Source organism: Manduca sexta, chromosome 8, assembly GCF_014839805.1.
Source record: "Manduca sexta isolate Smith_Timp_Sample1 chromosome 8, JHU_Msex_v1.0, whole genome shotgun sequence".
Lineage (NCBI taxonomy): Eukaryota > Metazoa > Arthropoda > Insecta > Lepidoptera > Sphingidae > Manduca > Manduca sexta.
The window spans coordinates 12,714,835-12,742,203 of record NC_051122.1 but is presented as its reverse complement, the minus strand read 5'-3'; the positions used below and the strand labels follow the sequence as shown (position 1 = coordinate 12,742,203).

Here is a 27,369-nt window from a genome sequence, read left to right as displayed (position 1 = left end):
TCGTATCACTTACCATCAGGCGAACGGCAAGCTCGTCTCGTCAGTCAAAACAATAAAAAAACCTTGGATTATATTTTTTTTTACCTAAGATAGGATGGTGTTCTCAAACGCCTAGAATTGTCTATTGAAGGAGTTATTACCTCTGTACCTATCTTACATTGTTCTATGTTTTAAATTGTGACCAACAGTTATCATTTGCTATCTGACTGCTTATATGCTAAGTTTACGATGTAAATTAGATTTTAGTATTTTAGGTAATCCAAATATATCTGATTTGGTATTCCATTTCTCAACCAATTCAATAAAACATAAAACCTATTTTAGCAGCAAATTAAGATGCGTTTAATTTAACTATTAACAGCGTTAACTGTTAATTATGTTGTAATTGCTTTTTATTCAAATTATTTGGCAACCTTGTGGATTAATTTCTTTTTTTGTTTGAATTTAATGGCGAAGTTAGTACAAAGTATTGCATAGTACTCAACGTTATTAAAAGAATAAAATTATATTAAGACAAAATACATAAAAGTTTAAAAAATAATAAATATACAATTTAAGGAATCATCATGTCAAATTTAAGAATGAACGTAGCAAATGCTAATTTTATGAGCGATGGAATTGTAATAAATCCTATTTCATTCGGGCACGGCGAAGCGACTCGTCTGCATCTGATGGTAAGTGGTCTGGTATCTAGATAGAATATCGATTGACGAGAGATGATTATCTTTTACCTTAAATGCTTAATGTAAATCTTTAAAGTAAAACTGATGAAACAGCAAATTCAAATGCATTTGAATCTTTACCTAATGTCTTCACTACATAGTATAAAACAAAGTCGCTTTCTCTGTCCCTATGTCCCTTTGTATGCTTAAATCTTTAAAACTACGCAACGGATTTTGATGCGGGTTTTTTAATAGATAGAGTGATTCAGGAGGAAGGTTTATATGTATAATAATAACATCCAATAAATAGTTAGCATTGCACCCGTGCAAAGCCGGGGCGGGTCGTTAGTCAGAAATAAAATCAATTATAGTTATCAATAAAACTACTACACCTAGAAACTGTTTGTGTAAAAATGATTTCTCATCGTTATATTTAGCGATGCTAACTGCACCAGAACATTCTATGACTAAGATCATTTCGCATGCATACTAATGGAAATACTATTTATGGACCGAATTACTTCTCTGATTGTTGGAACTATGCTAAAGGCGTGTATGGAAAATATAAATAGATATAGTTGTCATTGTTCAAAAAGGCGCCCAGTAACGATGCTGGATGCTCAAGATATGGAGGATTGGCGCTCAGTTTAAGAGGCCTACATTCAGCAGGAAACTGCGATATGCTGATTGATACGTAAAACAGGTAGAGGTGCTACTAGTACTTAGTTGGACATCGTTAATTCTGTAGTACTAGTTTGGTATTCGATAATGCTGTTTCTAATTCATGCGGTGTATCGAGGAAACTAAATCGAAAACTTTACTAAATTTCCTTGCCCGAGGTGGAAGTTAAACTTAAGGCAGCATTGGTATCAAACGCTGCTACTAAAACTTTGAATATAGATAAAATAATAAATTATCATTAGCAATCCATTAAGTCGATTTTGAATTTATAAACACACTTTATTAATACATTTCAATCTTTATGAGGTAAATTTAAGGAAGATTGTTTTTTTTATTTTATCACGCATATATTTGAAACTGTTTTAGTTAAAGTTCTTTCATTGTTATTTAATTAAACACCAATATCTATATCGACGCCAATGTCAATTTCTTTTCTCTGAGGGGCTGCAACGATTCCAATTCCCAAGGGTGGAAATAATTATCTATAATTTGAACCAACTACTAGTTTGACTGCCTTCCACTATAGAAACAACTTTCATATATAAATAAGGCCACAAAAACCATAATATAGAGATAATCTTATCTAAAGCAAAATTAAGCAAAAACTCGAAGCTTAATATTATTATATGGTCTGTATTGCAGCACGTGTGGTCAGATTCTGTTGGACCTTGACACCGTGAGTCAAAGGGTAATACACCAATAACTTTTAGCTATTCATTGCATATTACTGTTATATCATTTTTTGCAATAAGGCTTTTTTAATCATTTTGTATCAAACCAATAAAGTCACTTTGGCCTGTGTTCAGCATTGGAGTTTATGTGTCTGAGCCTGACGAAGAAGTAAAATGAATAAAATGTCTTGCTATTTTTTTACACTAAATTATATTATGTTACTCGTAGTTCTGCCCGTATTAACCTTGTTTACTTTAGGGATAAAAAGTAACCTATAAAATATTTCCCTTCAAAAGTTTACTGCGTTTATATTTGCTTTTATGACATTGTAAGTAAGAAGGAAAAAAAGACAATTGAGCCAGTGACTTGATCCTTTAAATCACTAAATTCTATGAATTTTCAATGGAATCGCAATTCTGCTAACCTTCATTGATTATCCATATTGACGAAAACAACTTCAAATCGTCACCAAATCTTGCAGTGCACACAATAATGTAGTGTGTATTACCAGAACCATGTAAAGAGCTATCACAATATTTGTGTATTAACTCGTAGTACGAACAGACAAATACGCTGAAAGGCCATTTGTAATCGCAAATTTGCTTTGACAAGTATCCGCTAGTTTTTTATATTGGATCATATCAGTTTTTGTCACACTTAATCTGTTTGATATCCTTAGATTTCTAGATATTTCGTCATTGCTTTTTTCAGTGTAATACTATTTTTGAATGTAGATAAAAATGGTTGTTTGAGCTTGAGTTTTATTCTACAGGTAGATGTAGTAATCAACCAAATTTTGATAACAGGTGTGGAAAAATATTTACAAAAGCCAAAGGGTCCTAGAAGTATATAATATAAGAAAGGAAATATACAATTAATGTAAGCTTTATTATCATTCTTTGTTTCTATTATTGGGGATACTCGCTCTTAAACCCAAAACTGTACATCAAAATGAAAGATTTTTTTTATAAAATAATCTAACAACTTTTACATAATAATTTATTAAAATACATAATATGTCAGATGGTGCGGAGAGACAAAATGAAATTAGTCCGCGTCTAGACTTCGTGACTAGGCCATGAATTTTAACTAGATCAGATAATGTCTGCATAAAAATAGAATGGCGACACTTCGCAGAATCAAAAACCTGTTTTATATTCGGGAATTTGATGGAACATAATGTTTTAGCTTCAGCTAGCATATGTCAGTCGCCAAACATCACTGATATCGTGACATCAGAACAGAGGGCTGCAAGTAGTAAATAATGTATAAATGGAATTAAAAAAATATTCGGCAGCCCAGCTACTATAGTCACTAAACATTTTTTTTAAAAGTTGAATATTTAAATTTGAGTACCCATTTGTGTTACTTGTTTGTAAATTACAAGTTCTCATCAGATAATCTGCCAGTAAAAGTTGACATCACAGTATTTTTAGAGTAAGGATACCTACACGGGCGGAGACGCGAGCAAAACCTAGTGATCAATAACCAAATTTCGATATCGATTACTGATTTTCTTAATATCGAAACACTTCATGCCTTTCACAGAAATCATGAATCGGCGCTTACTCATAATTTATTATTTCCTTATATTTTTAACTGATACCTAAACCCAGTTTTAAAACTTTCAACATAATCATAATATTAAATAATGTGCCCTGATTTACTTATATTTCTTTTATATATCTATTAGCAATTTTAAGGAGAAGACTAACATTGATAATAGAGAAAAGGAGAGATTTATCCTCCTATAGAAACGGAGAGCGGACTGATCATTCTCTTACCAGCTATTACGTGAACAGTACTTGATCTCATATTAAATAAACATGGTAGTGCATTAACCGGTAAATTTAGAAGATATTTTACTAGACGTAACATTGAAAATTTTAATTTTACATCAGAACGTAGCTGTTGTGTTTTTTTAACATTTGCGTTAAATAACGCTATTTTGAAAGTGTAACTAATAATGCAATCAAAAGGTCAGAGAAATGTGTGACTAATTACAGCTAGCATTTTAGGTGACGTTATCACGAATAGGTGCTTGACTTAGTTCTAATGCGCAAGTTTCTATACTATTTTCTATTTATCATAGCCTATTTTATGTATACCATGTATGAACCACCTTAACCTGGATAGCGTCAATGTCTTCTAAGAAGTTGATGGCATCGAAGCACGAAATAACAGCTTTGTGTTCCTCGTAGACTCCATATTGCTAGAGGCTGATAAAAATTCAAATTGATGTGTCGTGGCCAAATTAGGAGCTACGATTTTTAGACCAGTACATAAATAGGCCTTTGATGAAGTGGACCGAAGACTTGGTCCACATGGCGGGAAGAAGATGGATGAGGATTGCCCTGAACATAAAATGGCTTGCAATGCAAGATACACTCGGCATTTTGTGGACATATAGATTGAAGAATAGAAGAAATAAACAGTTCTTGATCATATTACTGATCGAATACTTAACGATGGAGCCACAAAGCCGATACACAATATATATCAAATATGCTATTAACCTAACCTGCGCTACTGCAAACTTGAAATTGATGATTATATCAACAATAAACTTGACCTTGGCTCAAAACCGACAAAAACCAGCCCGCCTTGACTTGACGCGACTTCGTGAAAGTGCGAAAACATAAGTCAGTATAAACAATATATTATGTATATAAATCGTATTCGTATTTTATATTTAGTAGATGACTGTAAACTCCAAGCTTGTATGAGGAGGAATATATGTATATACATATAATAAAATCGTAGATTTTATGTGACTATATATGAAATATTTTTGAAAACATAATCCTAGAAGACCGAGGAATAGATAACAGAAAGTAAAATATATTTCTTTTTTAAAATCTTGTAATATGGTACAGCATTGCGGCCTGCAAAGGCATAAGGTATGAGATCTTAGATTCCTTATTTAATATGAGCATTCCATATTATGTTGATTCTAATAGTCTAGTGGATATAGGCATCGAGAAATCTTGGAACTTAATTCCATGGTCTCTATTTTCTGTATTTGGGTTTGTATAATAAGAGTTCCGGATTAGGTTCTCCAGAAGAAATTGACGTCAAATTATTACACCGATCCCACGAGACACAAGAGTAAATGGAAGAAGACAAGATAAATATCAAAGGAAGCCAATACAAAATGATCTCATTATAACAACTGCAACCAATGATACCGACACAAAATATGCCCAATTTGCGACGCCCACATCGGTCCGATGACCCGCTGTTAAATACAAAATGTAGTTCACGCTTCCTTACAATCATGCACAATTTCTCTTAGGATTACAATATCTCTGTAATCTATTTTCGTTCAATATTTCATTCGGTAATTTTCAAGATTACTTCAATTTGCTATTGGATTTATGGATGTTATTAAATTCATCCGTCATTGAAAGGTAAAAGATATTTATAGTGAAAGCACTAAGTCCTTAACTATTGGGATACTCACGATAATTAAAACTCATATAACTTTCAATACTAATTCTCTAAAGGCATTGATACCGCTAATTAATCAAGGCAAAGCTAACATACCCACGACTTATAGCAATAATTTTGAAAACAGCATTATATAATTGTATTGATATGTATATTTTGATTGATTTATTTTTTGCTAAATTCCGTTAACATTAACTTCAATGTAGCCCGTAACAAAAGCACTCAAACCGCCATCACATTACAGACTGCCCTCCTTAGATAAGTTTAGAGCTACGAAAATCCATTTACTAAATGAAATTCAGACAGCCAGGCTGACAAATGAAACCTAACTGGGTCTAGAAGCCGCTGATAATCTAAATTTATAATACGAGCCCCGAAATTCTGAGAAGCCTCGCAAGTGCACAGACTTAATTGGATATTGTGTTGATCTTTTTAGGAATCATTGAAGGCATTAGATGTATCAGCCTAATAGCAACTTTTCACAAGGTGTAAAACCCTATATTGATCTACGATTGTCGTGTTCTGGGATGAGTCCGTGTATGCGTCGTACAAGCCGGTATAATTGTGTCTACTGATTAGGAAAAATAATTTCTCATCAATCGATACTCTATCTAGATGCAAATTCAATTGTAATCAAGGGCAGTGGTTTGTTTATTATTTTACTAGGTCTTATTGGATTTAACAGACTCAGGGGATGAATTTTAAGACATCTTTCTTAGTGCTCATCTACGAAGGATGATATAATATTAGGAACTCATGTGCAATATCTTATTTTTCTATAGTCCCCTGTTCCGGCAAAGCGTTGGCTGTTAGTGTTAAAAAATTTACTAAACGAAAAGAATGCATGTTATTAAATATCCTTATGGTTTAGCCAGAATGCAGTTGCCTGATGGTAGTTACTTGCACAATTACAAAATTAAAAATGATCTAGTGGATTCCTATTTAGAAACCGAAGGTTGAAATGGAGCTCTAAATAGAGATATTATGCATACCGAATAATTATTTCATAGTTTGCAAATAATCGATCTTATCAATAATTTATTAACGTATAAAGATAAGCATCAATAATGTATTGTTATTGAGCATGTTTTTGAATACAGTTCAATAATACCGACTTCATTACTAACTTCATTACTATTATTGTTTTATGTTGAAGTTTTCGTATGCAAAAACGCATAGACTGCAATTACGTAATAAAAACGAATTAAAGTTCTTCAAAACCTTTTGATCTGTTCTATATCGACGGTTAAAAGGTTAATTGGTCTAAGCGATATTATATTACGACATTAAGTTCCATACATATTAAAAATCGGCACATATATCTATGTTTTTTTAAGATAGTTATAATTTATCGGAAAATAATGTCGCTTAGACAAATGTCGCTTAGACAAATGTCGCTTAGGCAAATGTCGCTTAGACAAATGTCGCTTAAGTCAATTCGCCGTTAAACCGTCAATATCTGATCAACTGAGTGAAAATATTGAATATGCGAGCGGCTCGTACGTCCCTCGCCGTGTCACTGGCCCCTGCTTGATCGCCTAACCTTATAAACGCTTATAGGTCTTCCCGGCCACCTTCCGGCTACCACCCGGCCTATTATTCACAATTTAATGTATATTATACAATAGCATCATAGTTGTTTGTGATTTAGCACTTGCTTTAACGGTGAAGGAAAACATCGTGAGGAAACCTTCATACCTGAGAAATTCTCTGTAGGAATTTTCGAGGGTGTGTGAAGTCTACCAATCCGCACTAGGCCAGCGTGGTGGACTAAGGCCTAGTCCCTCTCAGTAGTAGAGGAGGCCCGAGCCCAACAGTGGGACAGCATATAATACAGGGCTGATATTATATTATTATATATGGTAGTTAGCAAAACTTTTTGTAATAGAGATACCACTAGATGAGACATAAAGTACATTTTAATACAAAGGTATTCAGTTAGGATTTTAGGTATTCAACTAAAGAAAATGAACGCCATCCTAGAACAGATGTTAAGTACGACGATGTCCAATTAGCTACAATGCCCTTCAGGTTAAGTCGACCTTTAAAATCGCAATACAACAATCCAAGTTTTACAGGATTCCTAGACGAAATTTCGCTTACTACTAGTTTTTCTATCGACAAAATAGTTATGCATCGTAATTCCTTCGCTTTTTCATCTATCCTCCTTAGTAAGGGGCGTTAGTTGTAAAGCAATTAGCATATTAAACAAAGTACCTACGAAGCGTTCCGGACACAGCCGAATGGCGATCACTTAATTATCTTTTTATCTGCTATGCATCACATCTGTCGAGGTCCACATACTTTGTTTCTAACGGACACGCTACTGTGAAAAGAAAAGCATGTGCGGTTGATTATCTCTTAGTACTTGTAGTTTACTATCAAATTATAAAACAATGTGTTTTGGAAGATTTATTATGTTATACATATTGTACTTTAATTTTTTTACGTCTACTGTTTTTGTTTATATTTTTTTTTAATAATTTAAATTTGTAAATTATTTTAAAAATAGAACGCGAATTCGTTTCTTAAACGCCTATAAATAAGGCAATGCGCAGTATTATTTGTGGATTATGGAAACCTTCACGCGAAATAAGAATAAATTAGTATTTAATGATTTTACTTTTAGATTCATTATTGTTAAACTAATGCAAATAAAATGTAAATTGCTACCAATAATAACATTGAATCATTTCTCATTAGACTAGAAACATAATACTTGGAGTGTGAAATCTTTAAGATTATATTCGATATATAGGTCGACAAAATATCATTCAATTCGATTCAAGATAAGTTAAAGGAAAACGAAAAGCCTATATCACTCAGTAAAAAAATAAAAGAAGCCGATATCACTCAGTAAAGAAAAAAAAATCAGAACAACCGTCCCTTTACAAACTCTTTAACTTTGTTATAGTAATGAATCATCATCATTTATGGTAGAAGAAATGACATTAACGCTCTAGCATCTGCCAATAAATCCAATCAAAATTTACTAGTGTAGTCATAAATCAAATACGAATTTTTGCAGACGGCCTTCATATTATATGCGACTTGCAATCGATGGACGCTGTGAAATGTTTGCGATGTAATATTTTTAAATTTCTGACTTCATCGACATATCCGCAGTGGCTGTGGAATGCGCTGTTATAAGCTACATACTAGATATTAATGTATAACCTATATCTTATAGTTTATGCATGTGACTGGGTTTTTCAATCTTAAATTTACTCAGTTATAGCTCGGAGGCAGGAAGTTGGCGGTGTGATACCCCTGTGCCTCGGAAAGCAAGTAAAGCCGTTGGTCCTGCGCCTGATCTCTCTCCAGTCATGTCGGATTGCCTCACCAGACTATGAGAGTAAAGGCACAGAGAGTGATGTGTATTGCGCACACACTTGTGCACTATATCTCCTACGTACTTGGCTGATATCCGTTGGGATTCGCCGCCGTGGCCGAAATTCGACGGAAGGAATAAAAAATCAATCAGTTTATTATAAAAATCTGGCGTTTCAAATATTTGTGTAACTCATTTTCAGTAAGAGAGTCAAAAATCACCTATTTACCTATACGGTCATCAATCCTTCGATTAGAACGAAGACGATACGCCAGTGGACGGGACTGAGTCTGCCTAACCTTAGTCTGATTGAGGCATTAAATATGACCAATCAAGACAATTTCAAAGCTGCAAACACCAACCAATTCATTTGTAATGGCAAAACTCTCCTATTACTAAGACCCGACGATTGCTCATATAAATTGAGTTTATTTCACTAATAGTCCAATCTACATGACGCATAACGGGATCGCGCATCACTATCCTCTCTAAATCGAGGGTCGGCTGACATAATTGTTCGGTTTAGACTTCATAAGGAAGCGGACGTTTCCGTCGGGTATAAGGATGGGATCGCGTGTCCCGGCACGATCCCGCCGGGATTGCGGTTATTTTAGGGATATTATGGGTTATTTTGGAGGGTTATTAATAAAATAAATGGAATGCAAGTAAAGTACGAAACAATATTTATAACGGTGTCGAATATTAGAGCAATAAAAGTATAAGTAACGTTTTAGTAGACTTTTTTTTTGCTGAACACCTATTTTCAACAATTTAATTATAAATTACGGGATATATATTGATGCTAATTAAAACTTTCGTAACAACTTGACTAATTGCACTTATTTTTACCCAGCTGCAAATAAAAATTAAAGTTCTCTGAATCATTCATAATAATTTAAATAATTCCAATTATGCTAACTCGGCAAATTAACGGCGAACCATACAATGCAAACATTACATCAACCGGTATCCCTAAAAATCCCAAAAACGGGACTCAGACCACCTCAACCCATCACTAGCGCCAATAAAGCGGTGCGCGCGGCGACACGGTGAATCATGCGCTAACAGGCGTATTGTGACTGTTTGATTTGGTGCGAACCTGTCCCGGTGCGTGGAATTGCGCGATGGACCGCGGACGGAGTTGTGTCGCATCACTAGTTTACGGTAATTGAAACATTGTGACTAGGTGTCACGAGATTGTTTTTAAAAGCCAGTCGATTTCGTTGGCTTTATCGGGGCGATACCATTGTCTCAAACTCGTATATTTACTACAAATATTTGACGAAGTCGAAATAAGCTTCTCATTTTATTTTAGCTTTGAAATATATTCATGGATTATATTAAGAGAAAACTCAGTGCTTGAAAATCTTTGATGGAAGTATTAAGATATTATGTCCAAGCAAAATAATTATTTTTTCCAAAAAACCAGACGACACGGGCTTTGATTACCCTCAAAACATATTAGTTCCCAGAAGCAAAATAGAGAATTACTTAACCGGAACTACCAAGACTAGAAAACCACAAATAACGCATAAAATTGTAAATGTTTCAATCAGAATACCTGGACTAATGCCTAGATCTAGTGTAACCTGTGTAAGATATCCGGTAACCGCTCATTCATCTCGTATTTTATTTCTCTGGTCGAGTCTAATCGAATGAATCATTGCGGTAATAAGATAACTTCATAATCGATACTGGTGTTAACTGTAACCACATTGGCATAATGTGTTACGGTGAGTAATTTATGAAATTCTTTACTTATCCTAGATGGGATACTTTGTCTGCAGATTTCAACATTTAGGCATTATCAATACAGCCGATAGCCTAGTTGGAAGTGGAAATGCCGAGACGAATTTTCGTGGATTCTAAACTCAAAGACTGACTTTTTTTAAAGTTATGAGAGTATTCTTTGTGAATTATCGCTTGCTTTGAAGGAAAAGACGTTCTCCATAAAACTTTTAAAGGTATTTGAAGTCCGCCAACCCGCGATAGGCCAGTGTGGTGGATTAAGACCTAAACCCTCTCAGTAGCAAGAGACCCGTGCCCAACAGTAGAACAGTATATATACATGACTGATACTATTATTTTCAAGGCTCCAAATGAATAAGTGTTTCATCTAATTTTGAACTCTTAAACAAATATTTCGAGTATTTTATTAGGGCTAGATGATAATCAGGAAACAGATAAAATAAGGTTAGCGTTCTACAACATTATGGGACAAATAGAAAGTTAGCGGTCTGGTCCACTATGTAGTCTTCTGCCTAATTCTTCTGAGATAAAGTTGGGAACTTGACATAATGGCCAAAATTCAATCAAACGTAAATATAATAATGACTTAAACATTGCTACAAAGCAGCAAAAGATACCGGTTCAGGCTAAGATGGTCTCTCGCATATGAAATGCATTCTACCAAGATGTGCTTCTATGAAACTACAGTCAGTTAGTTACCGAGTTCTTACTTTACACATTTAACGATCCGCAATGCGACATATTCTAAACAGATACTAAAATCTACGTAAAGTAATAAAATTTGTAAAACTTCGTAAAATAAACATAAAGAAACGATCTCCTTCCTTTGTACCCTGTTTCATCGGCAAGGTCACGCGACCTTGACCTACGACCTTTTATGACTCCATAGGGCTAATTTCACGCTTTGCGGTATATTATGTAACAGTATTAGTTTGAAGTGATAGATTGTGCCTATGAAAATCCTTGGTGTAAAATTGATGATAATAATTGGACATCAGGATATAGATATATTTTATTTTACTAAAAACAAAGTTGAAGATGTATACAGATGTTAGAAGTACATTTATAGCTTAAGTTTGAGTTTGTCGTGCAGTTAGATGGTCCTGAATTGACATAGCTACTAAGAAATTGGACTAAACTCTCATTTCGAGAAAAATACTTTTACGCAAATGAATCCTTGAACAAAAATTATCTTGTATTAAATAAAACCGCGAAAGGGTGTGTTTTATTGTTTCAATTATTGTATAGCAAGGATTCGTTATCACTTTATCTATCGTATTTACCGGATCAATGTGACAATATTTTAAATTGCTTGTTATTCTATCAAAGGGCAGCAAAAGAAATGGGTCAGTCGATAGTTGTATAAGTTTGTAAGAAGTAAACACAAAAACCGCTGAATATTTTTAGATGAAATTTGTCATACACATATCCAAAACCTTAATTAACCAGGCCAGTATTCCGAAGAACTGTCAAGAAATGTTAAATATCAAGAAAGGTTTAAATACAGAGTATGTAAAGGCACCCTTCATACGAAGGGCATCCTCCAGCAGTCGAACTAGGGTGATGTAGTAAATCATAGTAACTTGAAACCGTTGTATCTTACTAATATTATAAATGATTAAGTTTACTTAAACGTAGAAACATCTGAACTGATTTGAATGAAATTCGTCAACATACAAGTAACGAATTAATTTTTATACATTTAAGGTGTATAACGCAAGCCAATTCCCGAGCACAAACTAGTGTATAATAAATAATAATATTGTCGTGGTACAGCGGCTGCGCATCTGAGAGCCGATAGCGTTGGCATGTGGCGTACCTAATTACAACCAGTTTTCTTTTTACAGAGTTAGGTCGTGAACGGTTATTTATTCAGAGAAACTATCTCACTGGAAGCTAGACTGGATTATATTTTTTGCTGGACTGGGAACGCGATGAATAGGAAAGTGGTAGAATTGAACATCTGTTTATCTCCCAGTCCCAAACCAACTCAACTCAACTCCCATGAACATGAAAGAGGTGATAGACTGCAGATATCCGTTAAAATCATGGATATGTCATTTTGACCTCGCCATGCTACTTACAGAATACCAGTGGTTGACAGCATCTCATTTTGTATAAAGGAGAGTACCGGAGAGTAATCTGTTTTCGTTGTAGAACGATGTTGATACGTTTTGATTTTTTTTATTGATGGAAAGCCAAATTATTCGGGGGTGCTTGAGGTTTTTGATTTAAGTAACGGACATTAATGGAGTAGAAAAAAATCTAGTGTAGATCTTTTAAAACTATTAACATAATTGCATTATAATTAAATTCTAAATACAAATTATTTAGGAACAGACGACGTTGATTTACGACTCATTTTAACTTAGTATCATTGAAATATAGATTTGTTGGATTTTGAATCAACTTAAAATATTTTTATCATCGCCTGTCACTTATTGCAATTCCTAACCCCCCATCCCACGGCCCGAACTAAAAATAGCAAAAACAATGGTCGGATCTAAACGGCCCATCGCAGTTCGCAGGGTGTTGCGCAAGCGCTGCAGCCGTGACGCAACTGCCATTTAGAGCCGTTCACGTATCCACTGCACTGACATAAGGAAGTTAACTTTGGTTACTACGTGTAAGAGTTCACTAGTCTTGTAATATAAATATAACTCGTGCCTGCGTAAAGTTTGGTGTCCAGTAAAAAATGTAGCAGTTAAGGAAGGATCTTCCTATTAGAGAAAGTATTATCAGAATCCGATTAGTATCAGAAATTACTATCTACATCAAAATTTACTACCTTAACCTCCTCATGGTGTAATAAGCTACTAGTTAAGTATTAAAAAATCTTACGAAATTTAATTTATTTTAGATATTTAAATATCTATACATTATAAAACACAGTCCCCTTTTCTGTCTTTATGTGTGATATCGATTTTCTCAAAATCTATCGAACCGATTTTTATGAAATTTGGTACGGAGATAGTTCAAGACTTGGGGAAGGTTATATGCTACTTTCTATTCCCGGAAAATATATAGCAGAACTTTTATCCCGGAAAACTCCAACACACGGGCGAATCAGCGAGCAAAAGCTAGTTTATAGAATAAAAAATATCCCACCTCACCAGTCAATACATTCTTAATTTTTAACCTTATTAAGGGGTTTTGAGCCATACCCCTATAACGAAATGCGTCATTATTAACAACCTTGATACCCATGTTATATCTTTATTGTCGCCCTAAACTATGTCATACGATATTACGCAATTTTTCAGTGTGTACCAATCATCGTACACGTGGATAAAACCACTATTCCTGCAAGTCATGTTGCATTTTCAAAGGACATCAAACAGGGCAAATTTCTTACGACAGGTATAGCCATATCTTTGGCAGACAACAGTGGGAAAGCGAAATTTTCAAAAAGTAACTGGTTAAAAAAAATCTTTAGCTAACATATCGCGGTCAATTTAACAGAAAGCAAAAACTAAGACAAACGTAAATAAACCTAAAAGGGAAGCCGGTAGGAATCCGGTGGTATGGACACTTCGTCATTGGTAGACAGTTTTTTACAATGCAGAAGGGAATACATTTTAGGTATTGCATTTGCAAATGATTTATCAGTCATCAGATAAATGGTATACATCAAATTGGTCAGTTATTATAACTCGGCTGAACGGAGCACCAATATTTAACCTTATTTACCCAACTACATTTTTTTATTTGTTTATGTTATATTTACCAAATATTTTTTACACAATGATTGAAATTGATTAGTATATTAAGAGCCTGTTCAACGCTGTCTGTATAAAAGTCAAGCTCTCAAATAAATGGTAAATGAAAGAATTCTATAGTATATATTGAAATATGCCCTAAATGTAATTCAAAATAACAATTTGAAAAGTTAACATTTAACACTAATGTCGTAAGTAGAAAATATAGTATATAATCATATGCGACCTCTCTTATAAGTCTTCAGTAGCTACAGTCGAAAATGTTCGCCTTGTTTAGTTGGTCACGTTTTAAAGAAACCATTGAAATGACAGTGATCGAAATGTAAAACTTTATCGCCAGTTAATTTTAATAGCATTTTCAGAACGAATGAAAATTTTCAAATGGAACCATAGTTTGTTATTCTCAAATTGTATATATCAGGGTGCAAATTTAATCAAAATCAAATTAGATATATGCATTTAGAAACATCTAACAGACAAAACATATGTAAAAACTCGCATTTATAATATTCATAAGAAAAACATACAGTCGAATTGAAAACCTCCTTTTTTGAAGTCCGTTAAAAACTCCGCTAATGGCCTGTAACTTAATAAATTATAATTAAGTAATTTTACTGCTATTAGCCTATATGACGAGTAAATAATTAGTTGTATAAAAACAATATAAAAAATCCTAATTCCACGGGTCAAGGCCCCCGCGTCCGCACAATCATATCGTTATAAATACAGGTGATACGATGCCATAATCGCGTATTTACATCGTTATCTCATATCTTATCAAATCAGTACGGAACATGATAACAGCGTTGTACGCGAATGCAATGTTTTTGCAGGTTTCCATTGATTATTGCTTTTAGGCGAAAACATTAATTATAAAAATCTCTTAACATCCGTGCTAATGTAATATGAAACTACATGAGGTATTATTCAATGATCCAGTAAGGTCGTGTTAAAAATATCTTTGGCCGCATCCTGCTGGTGGTAAAATATATTTTATATCCGCCCGGATAGCAACCAAAGTACACAAGGTTTTAAAACTCGCCATTGTGGCCCACGTCTGTCACGTTCCGGGATCAGCCTGTGTATATCCGATTCCAACAGGCCGGCATAATTGTGTCAACTGAAGATGGGTAATCATCTTGCGTCGGTTGAACTTCTATTGAAGCCCACTCCACTTACAATCAGGTGCAAGAGGTAGCTCTGCCGTGCACGCATAAAAAAAAATCTGTCGATCTCTCGAAATGCTTAGTTCCTTTAGGAATTAAGTTCCGAAGTGTCCCCATGACAAGGCACCACTTCATTGACCTGTGCCCTAGTTAAACAAATTGCTGCTTTAATTAATTACTAATATAGTCTATTTAATTATCATGTAATGGTAATATGTCCCAGTAATTAATGTGATAACATTCCCATAAGATAGTATTAATGGTGTATTTTTTTACAGTTAACCTTCGAATATTGAGGAGTGTCAACACTATGGCAAAAAAATTATGAATGTCCACATTTTTATAATTTTTACCGATGTCTTTGATAACAATTTATTTTGAGTTTTTAAATTGTTGACAAAAATAGGTTGTAATTTATCTTCGATTGTCGACTGTATGTTTATGTCGTCATTTCGTAATGAAATAAATATTTTGGTAGATTTTCTAAATCCTAATTTTTTCCAACGGGTTCATCGTCAACAATAATACAAGGCATAAGTCTGTTTGTACGCACTTATTTTTATTTCTTTTAGAATAATTTTCCGCAGGGTGAAAATTACCGCAAATAAGTAAGAAAGTATTTAGGCCCAGTTAATCATTAACAAAGTGTAGTTTGTGTGAGGGCGTGGTCTACAACATCCCTTTTACTAAATTAAGTAGGTAGTGTTTCCCCTCATAGCTGGACGTAATATTTTTCTTACTTTAATCTAAGTAAACTACACTACGCTTAATAATTGATTGCAAATCTATACTATTATATAAAGCTAAAGAGTTTGCTTGTCTGAACGCGATTAATTCAAAAACTGACCAACAGATTGGCTTGAAATTTGGTTTAGATATAGTTTGAGACTCTGGGAAGGATATAGGCTACTTACTTTTGTCGGGAAAAATAAAGCGGGATATTTATCCCAAAAAAACTTTTACATGCGGGCGAAGCAAAAGCTAGTCTAACACAACTTCCGAAACGCAACTAACCAGATTATCCAAAACCCGTAGAGAATAAGCAAAAATAAAACATTACTATCTTTGCCTCTGAATATTTTATTCGAGTCCAACTCAAAGTTCGCATCCCAGGAGTAATCGAGTTTCATACTCGATGGACAAGAGTGATCCTTTATACCCCTGAATACTGCTTTAAATTGTCGAGTTTTTTGTAAATATTTGATGACATACTTGCTTTTATTGGTCTAGAGACCTTGTTACACACATACTGCCTTTTTATATCCATTAATAAGCACACGTTTCTTCATTTTTTTTATTGCTTTGAATGACGAGACGTGCTTGCCGTTCAACTGATGGTAAGCAATACGACCGCCCAACAGTAGAAACACCATCCAACACCTTGAATTACAAACTATTGTTTGGTATTCCACTGCGCTCGCCATCCTGAGACATGAGATGTTAAGTCTTATTATGTCCAGTAGTTACACTGGATTCATTGACAATAACTGTCAAAATTACTTACTTTTATCAAAATGATGATGTTTGTGTTTTTTTTTTTCTCTCTCTGGCAAGGCGCGGTTTGCGCATCTGCCAATGACGTTTGTGTTGTTAGTAACTTCTACTTTACTGCTTTTGTAGTTGCAGGACTTAAAGAAACTAGTGTTGTATCCGTCTTTATAAGAATATTGAAGCCAATGAACCTATTTAGGATTTTCTAACTTAACATAATGTCATAAAGTGTTTAACGCCTTGCAGTCCTTGGCAAGTTTATGTGATATATTAATGTTTGCAATGTTAGTACAAAATCATGCATGCGGCTTCTCGTCGTGCATTGTATAATAAATTACGTCATAGTGTTTGCATATGTTTAAAATAATGACGACATCACCTTCCTTGCTCTATATTTGAATTAATGCTTGCGGACCTGCTTTTTTTTCGTGTTTGCGTCCAGTTTTTTATATCAGTAATCATATTAGTCGTTCTGTATTGGTAGGGAAGAACTCTGTCATGCGTATTTCCTGTCTGACGTCAACCCACTTGGGGATGGGGCGAGTCGGCCAAGTCGGGCCTAACTGTACAAAATTGCTTAATTTATCTTGATGTAATGTCAGAAAAAATACTATTTCAACAAGTTCCTGATAATCGATAAAAAGTGATCGTAAATTTAAATGCCTTAACAAGAATGTAAATAACGTTATAATTTATTTTAATTAAGAATTTCTAAATTTAAATTTGTTCCATTTTTAAATATATCTTTTATTTATTTCAACTTAAGGCAATACCTCAAGGTCCATTTTCATACATTTTGTTTCACCTTTAATCTGGGTAACTAAACAAGTATTGACAAGTAAAGAATTTAAATTCACGTCTAGTTAGTGATTAGTTCTCGCAGTTGAAAGAAAAACGTAAAATAATTAATAATCATGGATATTTCGGCCTTTAAAATTTAATATGACGAAATTTTAAAGGCAGAAATATCCATGATTATTAAATATTTTTACGTTTTTCTTTCAACTGCGAGAACTAATCACTAACTAGACGTGAATTTAAATTCTTTACTTGCCAATACTTGTTTAGTTACCCAGATTAAAGGTGAAACAAAATGTATGAAAATGGACCTTGAGGTATCGCCTTAAACAATTGTTAAATATACTCCCATATTCCTAATAGTGTATATATTAAGGTGTGTCCACACTGTATGACAGATTGCAATACCCGTGTTGTGTAAATAAGGCCACCTCCTAAAAGGGTTTACACCCATTTCAGGCTCTTAAGTTACAATACAAGTATAGTTTATAATTCAGAATGACTTGTATAATGCTTTCAACCCACAAAATGGGACAATTCCCGAGGGATAATGCGGGATTACATCCGCGGTTAGCCGTACAAAGCATCATTTGTTATAATGAGTATGATATTTGTAGATTTGAACGCATAAATTATTTATTTGTATTTACGTGTTGTACGTCTATAGTTTTTTTATTATTTAAATAGAATATTTTTATTTTTAGATTAATATTAATCAAACGATAATAGAAACCAACAGAAACCTATCATAATGAAGTTATGTTTATATTTTACGTATCAAGAAAATAATCAAATGTTTCAAAAGAATTGTTTCAAATTTACTCAATGTTTTATTTTGTATACGATTTATTTTGTAGGTCACCAAACTCGTATTTAATATTCCGAAAATTAAAACATAAATAGCAAATAATAATTAATTTTATTAAATTAATAAAATTTAAATGTTGTTAACCGTAATTATAGTAATAATTTTGTAGGCATTGATTTGCCGAAAGATATTTCCGTTGGCTTACATCGGATTTCCGTCGGCACATGTTGAAGCTGTTTCATTATAGTCCGGTTTTAGTTGGGGCGATTAAAGTATGTTTAACAATAAATTTATGAATATTAATTTAGAGGCAGGCTTTTCTAAGATATGAGTTAGCAAATTTTTATCTCACTTCAGCTCCTTTGTTGTGTCATTTCAGTCATATGTGTGACGTTTTGAATTTTTATAATGCTATTGTGTAAGTATTACTATACTAAACAGACGACGCCAAAACCTTTAAATTTATTCGATTTAGTTAATGTATTGTTTTAATGAAGTAATTTTATATCGTGTTTTAAATATATTTGCCAAATTAAAACTCGGAATTAATATTACTAAGTTATTTTACCCGTTGTTAACGTTATATTTTTAGTTGTAATTATTAATATTCCTAACGGTTTCTAATAACGTGTTTTTGTAAATACTGTTTTAGTAATGATTAGTCCTTCTTAATTCATTCCTAGTTTCTTCCGATAACCTTTGTTAATCCTTAATGATAATTCCAAATTAATATTATCAAATTTATCGTTTTATGGTCTAAAAACTTGACAATCATTGCTAAGTTATTTTATTTACTTATATAGTGTTTATAAAATTCAATTTTGACTAACATTTATTTGCATGAATTATGTGAACTGAGAATAATTTCTTAATTTGTTTTATCTTATTTCCGGATAAAAATAAACGAGGCAATTAAGAAATTATGTTTGTTTTTGCTTTAATGTTTTGAACTCTAAGACCGAAGCCGCAAGATTTAAATACAAATTTAAATTATTAAAACTCGATTTAAGAAAAACGAATAATATGAATAATTTATACTATTTTTATTTATAAGTTAAATTTAAATGTTTGTATATGAAGATATAAGGCTAGGAATGATTCATTGTATATTTCCTAAGACAGGAATATCCTTTGATTGTTACGTAATTGTCATGAGTGACCTTCGTCGATTGTTTCATAATTTTTAACTTATTTGTGTGTTTTTTATTTGTTTATTTGTTTATATTCTGTTATTAGTATTTATTTTGAATTTGAATGTGTGAGAATACAAGCTGATAAAGGAGATGTTACTGGTAGAATTTTCCTTTAAAATGCGAAATTTGTGTTATATATAAATTAATTTGTGAAAAATAGATGTATTTCTTGCAATGCTTCGTTTTAGTTAAAAATAAGTTTAATTATTGTTTTCTTATAAATGAAATAACAAAAATGTTTTTTTTTCTAAAATAATAATTTTCGTAAACTGTGATCTTAAAATCTTCATCATTCGAGTTATGTAACTTTGCTGTAATAGTTTATACAAGTGATAATACTTTGAAGGTTCTTCAGGTCAAACTTAATCCCCAATGCGGGTAAACGGATGCCGTCGGAAGACAAATATCTTGAATATTCCATACAATAGGTAACTTAAATATAGTTTTTACATAGAATGTTTATTACATTATTGTTCTGCTGACTTAGTTCTCACGGCTTGCCGTTTTTTGTTTGTTTTCCGTTAATTGTATTTGTATGCAAATTTGACCATGGATGTGTTTGTCAAAATGTCGTTTTCTATCGATTTTATTACGCGATGAATATCCTGAAATATATTTTTCAGCTGTTTTTATGCTGAAAACGGTCTTGCTGCAGTTTGGTATTTTTATAATTCCAATTTTCCACGGCATCTTAAGGACATAAAAATGACGTCATAGGTCACCTCTGGAACAAATGAGTTGTGAAAGTAGAAAATATTTATATTTTCCTTGTAAATATTATGGCGTGTTCATGATTGCGTTTTTAAACTTATGTAAGACGGACGCAATGCCGCATTCCTGCTTTCAGGCCAATTACACTATGACAACACGATGACGTAACGGGAGGGGACAAAGCGACCCGCAGCATGCCCATAGTGACCCCATTCTGACACTAACGCTGTCAAACGTGCCGCATTGACAGCAATTTTGCACCACAAAATGTACAAAAAACATGCAAATCAGCCGCGTGCCAGTCCGTCGCGAGAACAACGCATCCGACATTATTTCTCTCGTAATTTAATTACAAGTAATCGATGACCTACATAGCCGGCGTTTTCGACATACAACAAAAAAACACACCTATTCAACAATTGAACGATAAAGAACGTTTAGCGGAGTGAACGTGTACACGAAACAAACATAACTCCGAATCGACAGTATCAATAGAGAAAGCGCATGTTGTGCCGCAAAAAAATCACAAAACAACGTTTCTAATTCCAACAATAGGCAAGCGCGAGCCGGCGTCGCTTGACAGCTGTCACAATGACAGGTCCGCCGGGATACATGTATACAGCCTTACCTTTAACAAGACGCTGCAGAATAATTTCCTTGTGCTCGTGAGTGTGTGGCTCGCCTATCACCGCGAGTAAGTAACATCCCGTGAGAGGACTCGGCGGGGGTACGGAGGTGGACACCTCCGTCCCGAGGGACAGGGACCTGTCCTCGTCGTGGTCCATCGCCGACGGCGGCGCCGGCGCGACTGCCGACGGTTCGGCCAGTGCAAGCGTTGCAATCGACCGCTCGGCAGGAGAACTCCGCTCGGAATGAAGTCGTTCGGCGTGCCGGCTGGCGGCCAGGCGCGCGCATTGAGCCCGCATCGACCGCGCGCTTCACGCGACACGCAGACGCCGACTCGCCACCGCCAACCCCTTCGCTCGCTCCCTTTCGCCCCAACTATTCCTAGCCCGCGCCAGACCGGGAAGGAAGACCTTAAGGGCGTATACAGAAGGCTCGAGTTGTCCCAGCGCACACGTGATCTGCATTGCGTCTAAACACACCGGCGAAATAACCTCGGGCTTGGTGCCTCAGCTGATCAAATGCCACCGGTCACAATCAATAATGATATAATCTCGATCAGGCACTAATTGTTTTTTGAGATTAGACGACTAATGTTTCCTTTAAGGAATAGCGACAATATCGCCTTGTATTTGCAACAATGGTTCTTACATTTTTTCCATTTTTTTTCTTGATAACTTGATAATCATTTTAAGTAATGTTCCTAATTTAGACACCCATCTCACACTAAGTTTTTCAGGCCCTCAAAATGTAACTTTCCGTGGACTTACTTACATCTTAATAAACTCAAATCCAGACAATCCTTGCGTCAATCAGACAAAGTCCCAAAGAATCCGACACAAATCTTACGAATATTTTCAAGAGCGTGTTTATATTTAGTATCAGTGCAGATAAGTCACGACTTAAGAATCTCTCGAGATAATGGCTCAATATAAAAAACACCTTTGTCCAAGTTTACGTGATCTGAATTGTTACCAGTTACCGTCTTTTATTGCTATTTAGATAAACAAATATTTTCTATTCTTTGAAAATTAAGTTTTTGGTGCAGTTTCAGTGGTCTTAAGATAAGTATATACCAAAATATTTTGAGTTTAGTTTTCCGATCAGGTAATAAAAATAATTGAAATGGGTTTCGAAAACAAATAAAATGTCTTGATGTAGTAATTGGCTTGGCCTATCATGGGACGGAAATATATTCCTTGAACCCTGTTACAATCTCTATCTATCTCTTCTAAGAACTAAGATTATGTTTCATTTTGTCTTCCATCAATTGTAATCCTCAATGTCATCTCACTTATCATTTCCCTCGTATTTGTTTTATCCTGTTTTCTAACTTCCTATTTATTTCTCCAAAAATGTAGCTTTGTATAGTGAAAAACCTGTCATTCTTTCTCGTTAAAGTTAGTCATGATGATTACCACAGAAGACTCTAGAAGTTAAATGATTGAAGGTTAGTTCTTATTTGTACCCGCTCAGCTAGCGTATACAAACACAAGGTGTAAAACCCTACATGGTGACATGCGTAAGTGTCGCGTTTCGGGATCAGCCTATGTATCCGATTCAAACAGACCGGCATAATATTGTAAATTGGCAATGTCTATTGATATCTCGTCATTCTATCTGGACTCTACTCCGCTTCCCATGAGGGGCAGTGGTGACCACAACTAGTCAATGAAAATAAAGTTTTTTGTAGTAAATAGATTATGCTAGGATTCCCACTTTTCCAGGATAAATTATTGCAATACAAATTAATCAAGGACTTCCTGTGTACACAGGTCCCCTTCAAATACATTTAACTGTTTTTATGTTTAGTTTAATAAACATCCAAACATATTATAAAAAAGAAACACCCAACATCCATCAATACTAGCAGAAGAAGCGAGACAAGCCGGCATAAATCTGGCCAGTATCAAAGTAACGTCTTCCGATGGTCAATATTATATTCGCTCTAAGTTATACAACATAGTACTATTCTTTATTCTGTTCTTTACTATCTAGTCCCGTGTGGTTACTTTAATAATAAATATTAATAAATACAGCCCTGTATTATAATATCCCACAGCCGGGCACTGGCTTCTTCTACTACTGAAATTCGGTCTTAGTCCACCACGCTGGGCTATTGCGAATTGGCCGAATTCACATACCCTCAAAATTCTTATAAAGAACTTCTCAGGTATGCAAGTTTCCTCGCGATGTTTTCCTTCACCGATAAATGTGATAACTCCATCCCAGTATAAGAGGTCGTTGTAAACCTATATTGCATCTATCAACATCGTTTCGCATCGTTAATTTCCCTTCCCAAAACGCATACAATTCTACCTACCCCAAACGTTACACAGCCGAAACCCGCCACATTTCGTCTGCCGTCGTCAATAAGTTAATGGGATTATGTACCGTGGTTTAGCGGATAAGCCCGAGTCTGCGAAGGCCTGGGTTCTAATCCCGACGCGTGCTAATTAGTATTTTCAATAAGGTTCATCAACTTCTATGAAGGTTATGTAATGACCTTGAGTTTTACAAGTAACAAGAACAGATTCCTGTGTTTTAAAAAAAATACGTACAGAGGAAAGTGGATGTACTGGTTACACTTACTACTCCTTCGGGGGTAAAAAGTGTGGGCGTGTGTGTCAGAAAAAAGCTAAAGACCTTACATTCTTAATAAAAAACGCATTATACAGTTTCATTTGGTTAAAATATCAATTGTATTTTGGCCTACTACTCCTCCGAAGGTAAAAGGTATGAGTGTGTGAGCCAAAGAAAAATCTAAAGACCTTTTTTTTTTAAAAAAAACCTATTATACAGTTTCATTTGGTTAAAATATCAATTGTATTTTGGCCTCTCCTAATTCGGATAAGGACAAAAAGTTATATAAATTATTTAACAACTGTCTAAAGTTGCGCTAACTGATTAGTTGTTACGCATAATTATATTTCATAATCATTTTTTTTTTATTTCTATTACTTTTACTGTTAATCTTGTAAGCAATAATGGGGCTGACATTTCAATTTTGAAAACCTACCCCTTAAATAAATACTTATAAAAATAAACGCAATGTAAACATGACCAAATCTCTTCAAATCCTGGGTCCTTTGTATTCCGGAAAAGAGACAGAAAGCTATCATTTTAAAGAATTAAAACTTTTTATGTTTATTTTCAGTTTTATAGACTAAACAATTTACCCTTCTTTATACGTGAGTGAAAGTTCCAAACAAAATCACTGAGTTCAGAGGCAAGAACTAATGTGTTACTAACGATCCAGTTCACGAACAAACAACTAACAAACAAATCGATATTGTTTTCATAGGGCAAAACTACGTTTTAATTATTTCATGTAAGGCTATTAAACTTGTCCAGGCATAAATGTACCTCTCACGAGACAGTCCTTATGAAATGAAATGATTTATTTTAACCGTAAAATGTTATACATTATTTAGATTCCGTCAATTAATTCTACTACCAGTTGTCACCAGAGAAGAACGGGCAAGAAACTCTGGTTTTGTCTTTTCAAAATTACTTTAAGGTGTAGAATACAGTATATGATAAAGAGAAGAAAAAGAATACAATTGATTTTTTCATTGTTGTTTAGAGCAGTTTCTTCATATTATGCTCGCAAAATAAAATTATATTTTAATTCTTTACGAGTATGTCTCTCCGTCCCCTTTCTGGAACACAAAGCCTCCAGGACTTAAAATGATTTAGCATAACACAAAAATCTTCGTAACATTATTTCACATCAATATTAAGAAAGTAGGGATTTTTTATATTTTACACGTGCACCGCAAAATAAACCGACTGTACCTGATGGTAAGTAAAATGGGGTCCAGTAGAAGGTCGACTGACGAGAGATGATTACCCTCGATAGAAGACACAATTATGCCGACCTGCTAGAACCGGATATACACAGGCTGATCCCGGAACGCGACACACTTACGTGAGCCACTATGGCGGGTTTTAACACTTTGTGTACCGTCACTATCCGAACTTGCATATTACACACATTTTGTAGCTGATGACGAACCCAATATTCCCTATCACATCATGGGACGGAACACTCTTGGCAAAAAGTGGGTGCCCTGATTGCACTTCTGCATACACCTTCGGAGATAATGCGTGATGTGTGCTGTGAAGAAACTAACTGTAAAAGTAACTACTCAAGAAGCATAATCAATTAAATATATTGCAAAAATCGTAGAAGTTCGTGTTTGTTATCAGGCTCACACAACAGTGCATCACTCGGCAAACAAGATAACAGATTATCTGCATTATATCAGCTATTACTTCACATATCTATGTAATTTGGCCTTTCTGGAAATTTTACGGAATTTTATATTATTAACGAAAAACGGCTAACGGCCATCGGTTTTTCGAGCTAGTGTGGCCGTTGGGGTCGAAAGGTTCTAGAGTGGAGGCCACGTACAGGCAAGCGAAATGTCGGACGCCCACCTACAAGGTGGACGGACGACCTGGCTAAGGTCGCAGGAAGTCGCTGGATGCAGGCCGCTTCCAACAGGTCGACGTAGAGATCCTTGGGCGAGGCCTATGTTCAGCAGTGGACTTCCTGTGGCTGAGATGATGATGATGATGATGATGATGATGATGATAAACGAAAAACAGGAGATGCAGCGCGTGTTATAATAATAAATATAACAATACGAGACCTATATTATATACTGTCCCACTGCTGGACACGAACCCTTGTCCACGACACTAGCCCAGTGCGGGTTAAGAGACTTCACATGTACTCGAAATTTTAATGTTGTAATGTTAAGTATGTAGTTTACCAAACGCGGTTTTCGTTCGCCGTTATGACTTCGCAAAGTCTGGACCGTGTGGCGTGGGTTTTGAGCCTGTGGACCTTCGCCTAAACAGTCTAATTCCATTCCTAACTACGCTATCATGTACTTTTCGTGTGTAATAGTAGCTATATTATGTTAGAACTTATTCTCTTCTACCTGCTTCTACTCAATTAGGATCGACGCAACACTTTTTTTAAACAGCCGCTTTGATTTAGTTTTCTTTATCAGTTATTAGCCTGACGTCTGCCTACTGAATGGTGCCTGAACTGGAATTCGCATCTGCTAGACCGCAGACCCTATCTCCTACCAGTTTTTAAAGACGGACAAGGCAACGTAACCTCACTGCACCTGAAAGTGAAGTGGGGTCCAGATAGAATATCGACTCAGGGGAGGTGATCATCTATCGCCAATAAACACAATTATGCCAGCATGTTTGAAACTAGATATACACAGGCTGATCTCGGTAAGCGACACTTACGTGGACGACTACGTTAGCTCCTGCCAGCTGTGGAGCAAAATATATATTTGTCGATATCGAGTTGAACGCCAACGCCATCTTATGGCGTTCGACAGAATCTACGCTACACAAAACAATGGGGATTTTAGACGATATCAAGATGGCCTTCTGGCAAACAAAAAGATTGACAATCCTATGAAATAGCAGTTCAGCTGGTTACGATCAAGTGTTCGAATAATATCATTGGAGACTAGTGCTGTGGGTGCGTGGACACTGTCTAGCATTCCATGGTAGTTTGTGTGATAGATTTAAATTATAATTATTTTGTGACTCAAACTGTAACTACTAAATCCTGACTTCGTGATTGTGATAACACATATCCCCAAATACGCCCATGATACTTCGCCGTAACTAGCTGTGGAGGATGATGGCGAATATACACCGTGTCTTCCGTTATATAATATGTGATTTATTTATTAATAGACACACCAAAGATTTATCACAGAAAAATACATATGAAAGATCCACAACATAAGGTACTTATTCTAGGTGACAAATCTTTACAGGCAGAGATGTGAAAAATAGTTTAGTAAAAGTATTTAAATACTAAATGCAAATGCATTGTTACATTAGTATTTAAAAAAGATATACAAAACAGTTTTAAAGGAAAGTATTTAAATACAAAATGCAATATACGTAATTTCAAAATAGGTTTTCCAAATAAAATACCTTGTACTTATTTTAACTGATTTAAATACTAGTGTTTGTTCAAAAAGTAACATCTTTCATGTTACGTCTATGGGCCTTATAATCATTCCACCGAATGAAAATAGTCGTTCAACAGATTCAGAACTTGGTAAGCAGGTATTATATTTAAGGATCGCGATCAGTGCGTTCATAAATAAATTAATTTTGAATTTTAAGAATGAAAATCAAGTAAAATTAATAAAAAAATGTAATAAAACTATATTGTATCTTACAAATACAAAATATTTATATAAAGTATTTCAAACAAAATACTAAATAGGGGAAAGGAAGGCAAAACGAACCACTTAACAAAA

At 34.6% G+C, this 27,369-nt stretch overlaps 1 protein-coding gene across 1 annotated transcript in view; it reads right to left on the bottom strand.

Moving 5' to 3' along the window:
- The window catches only part of LOC115444796 (titin), a 183,001-nt gene extending 161,701 nt beyond the window's left edge, over positions 1-21,300 (bottom strand). The window contains 1 exon segment of the mRNA XM_037436418.1: positions 21,060-21,300. Coding sequence (XP_037292315.1) covers positions 21,060-21,216 — 157 coding nt within the window. The 5' untranslated portion in view covers positions 21,217-21,300.
- Positions 21,301-27,369: the final 6,069 nt, after the last annotated feature.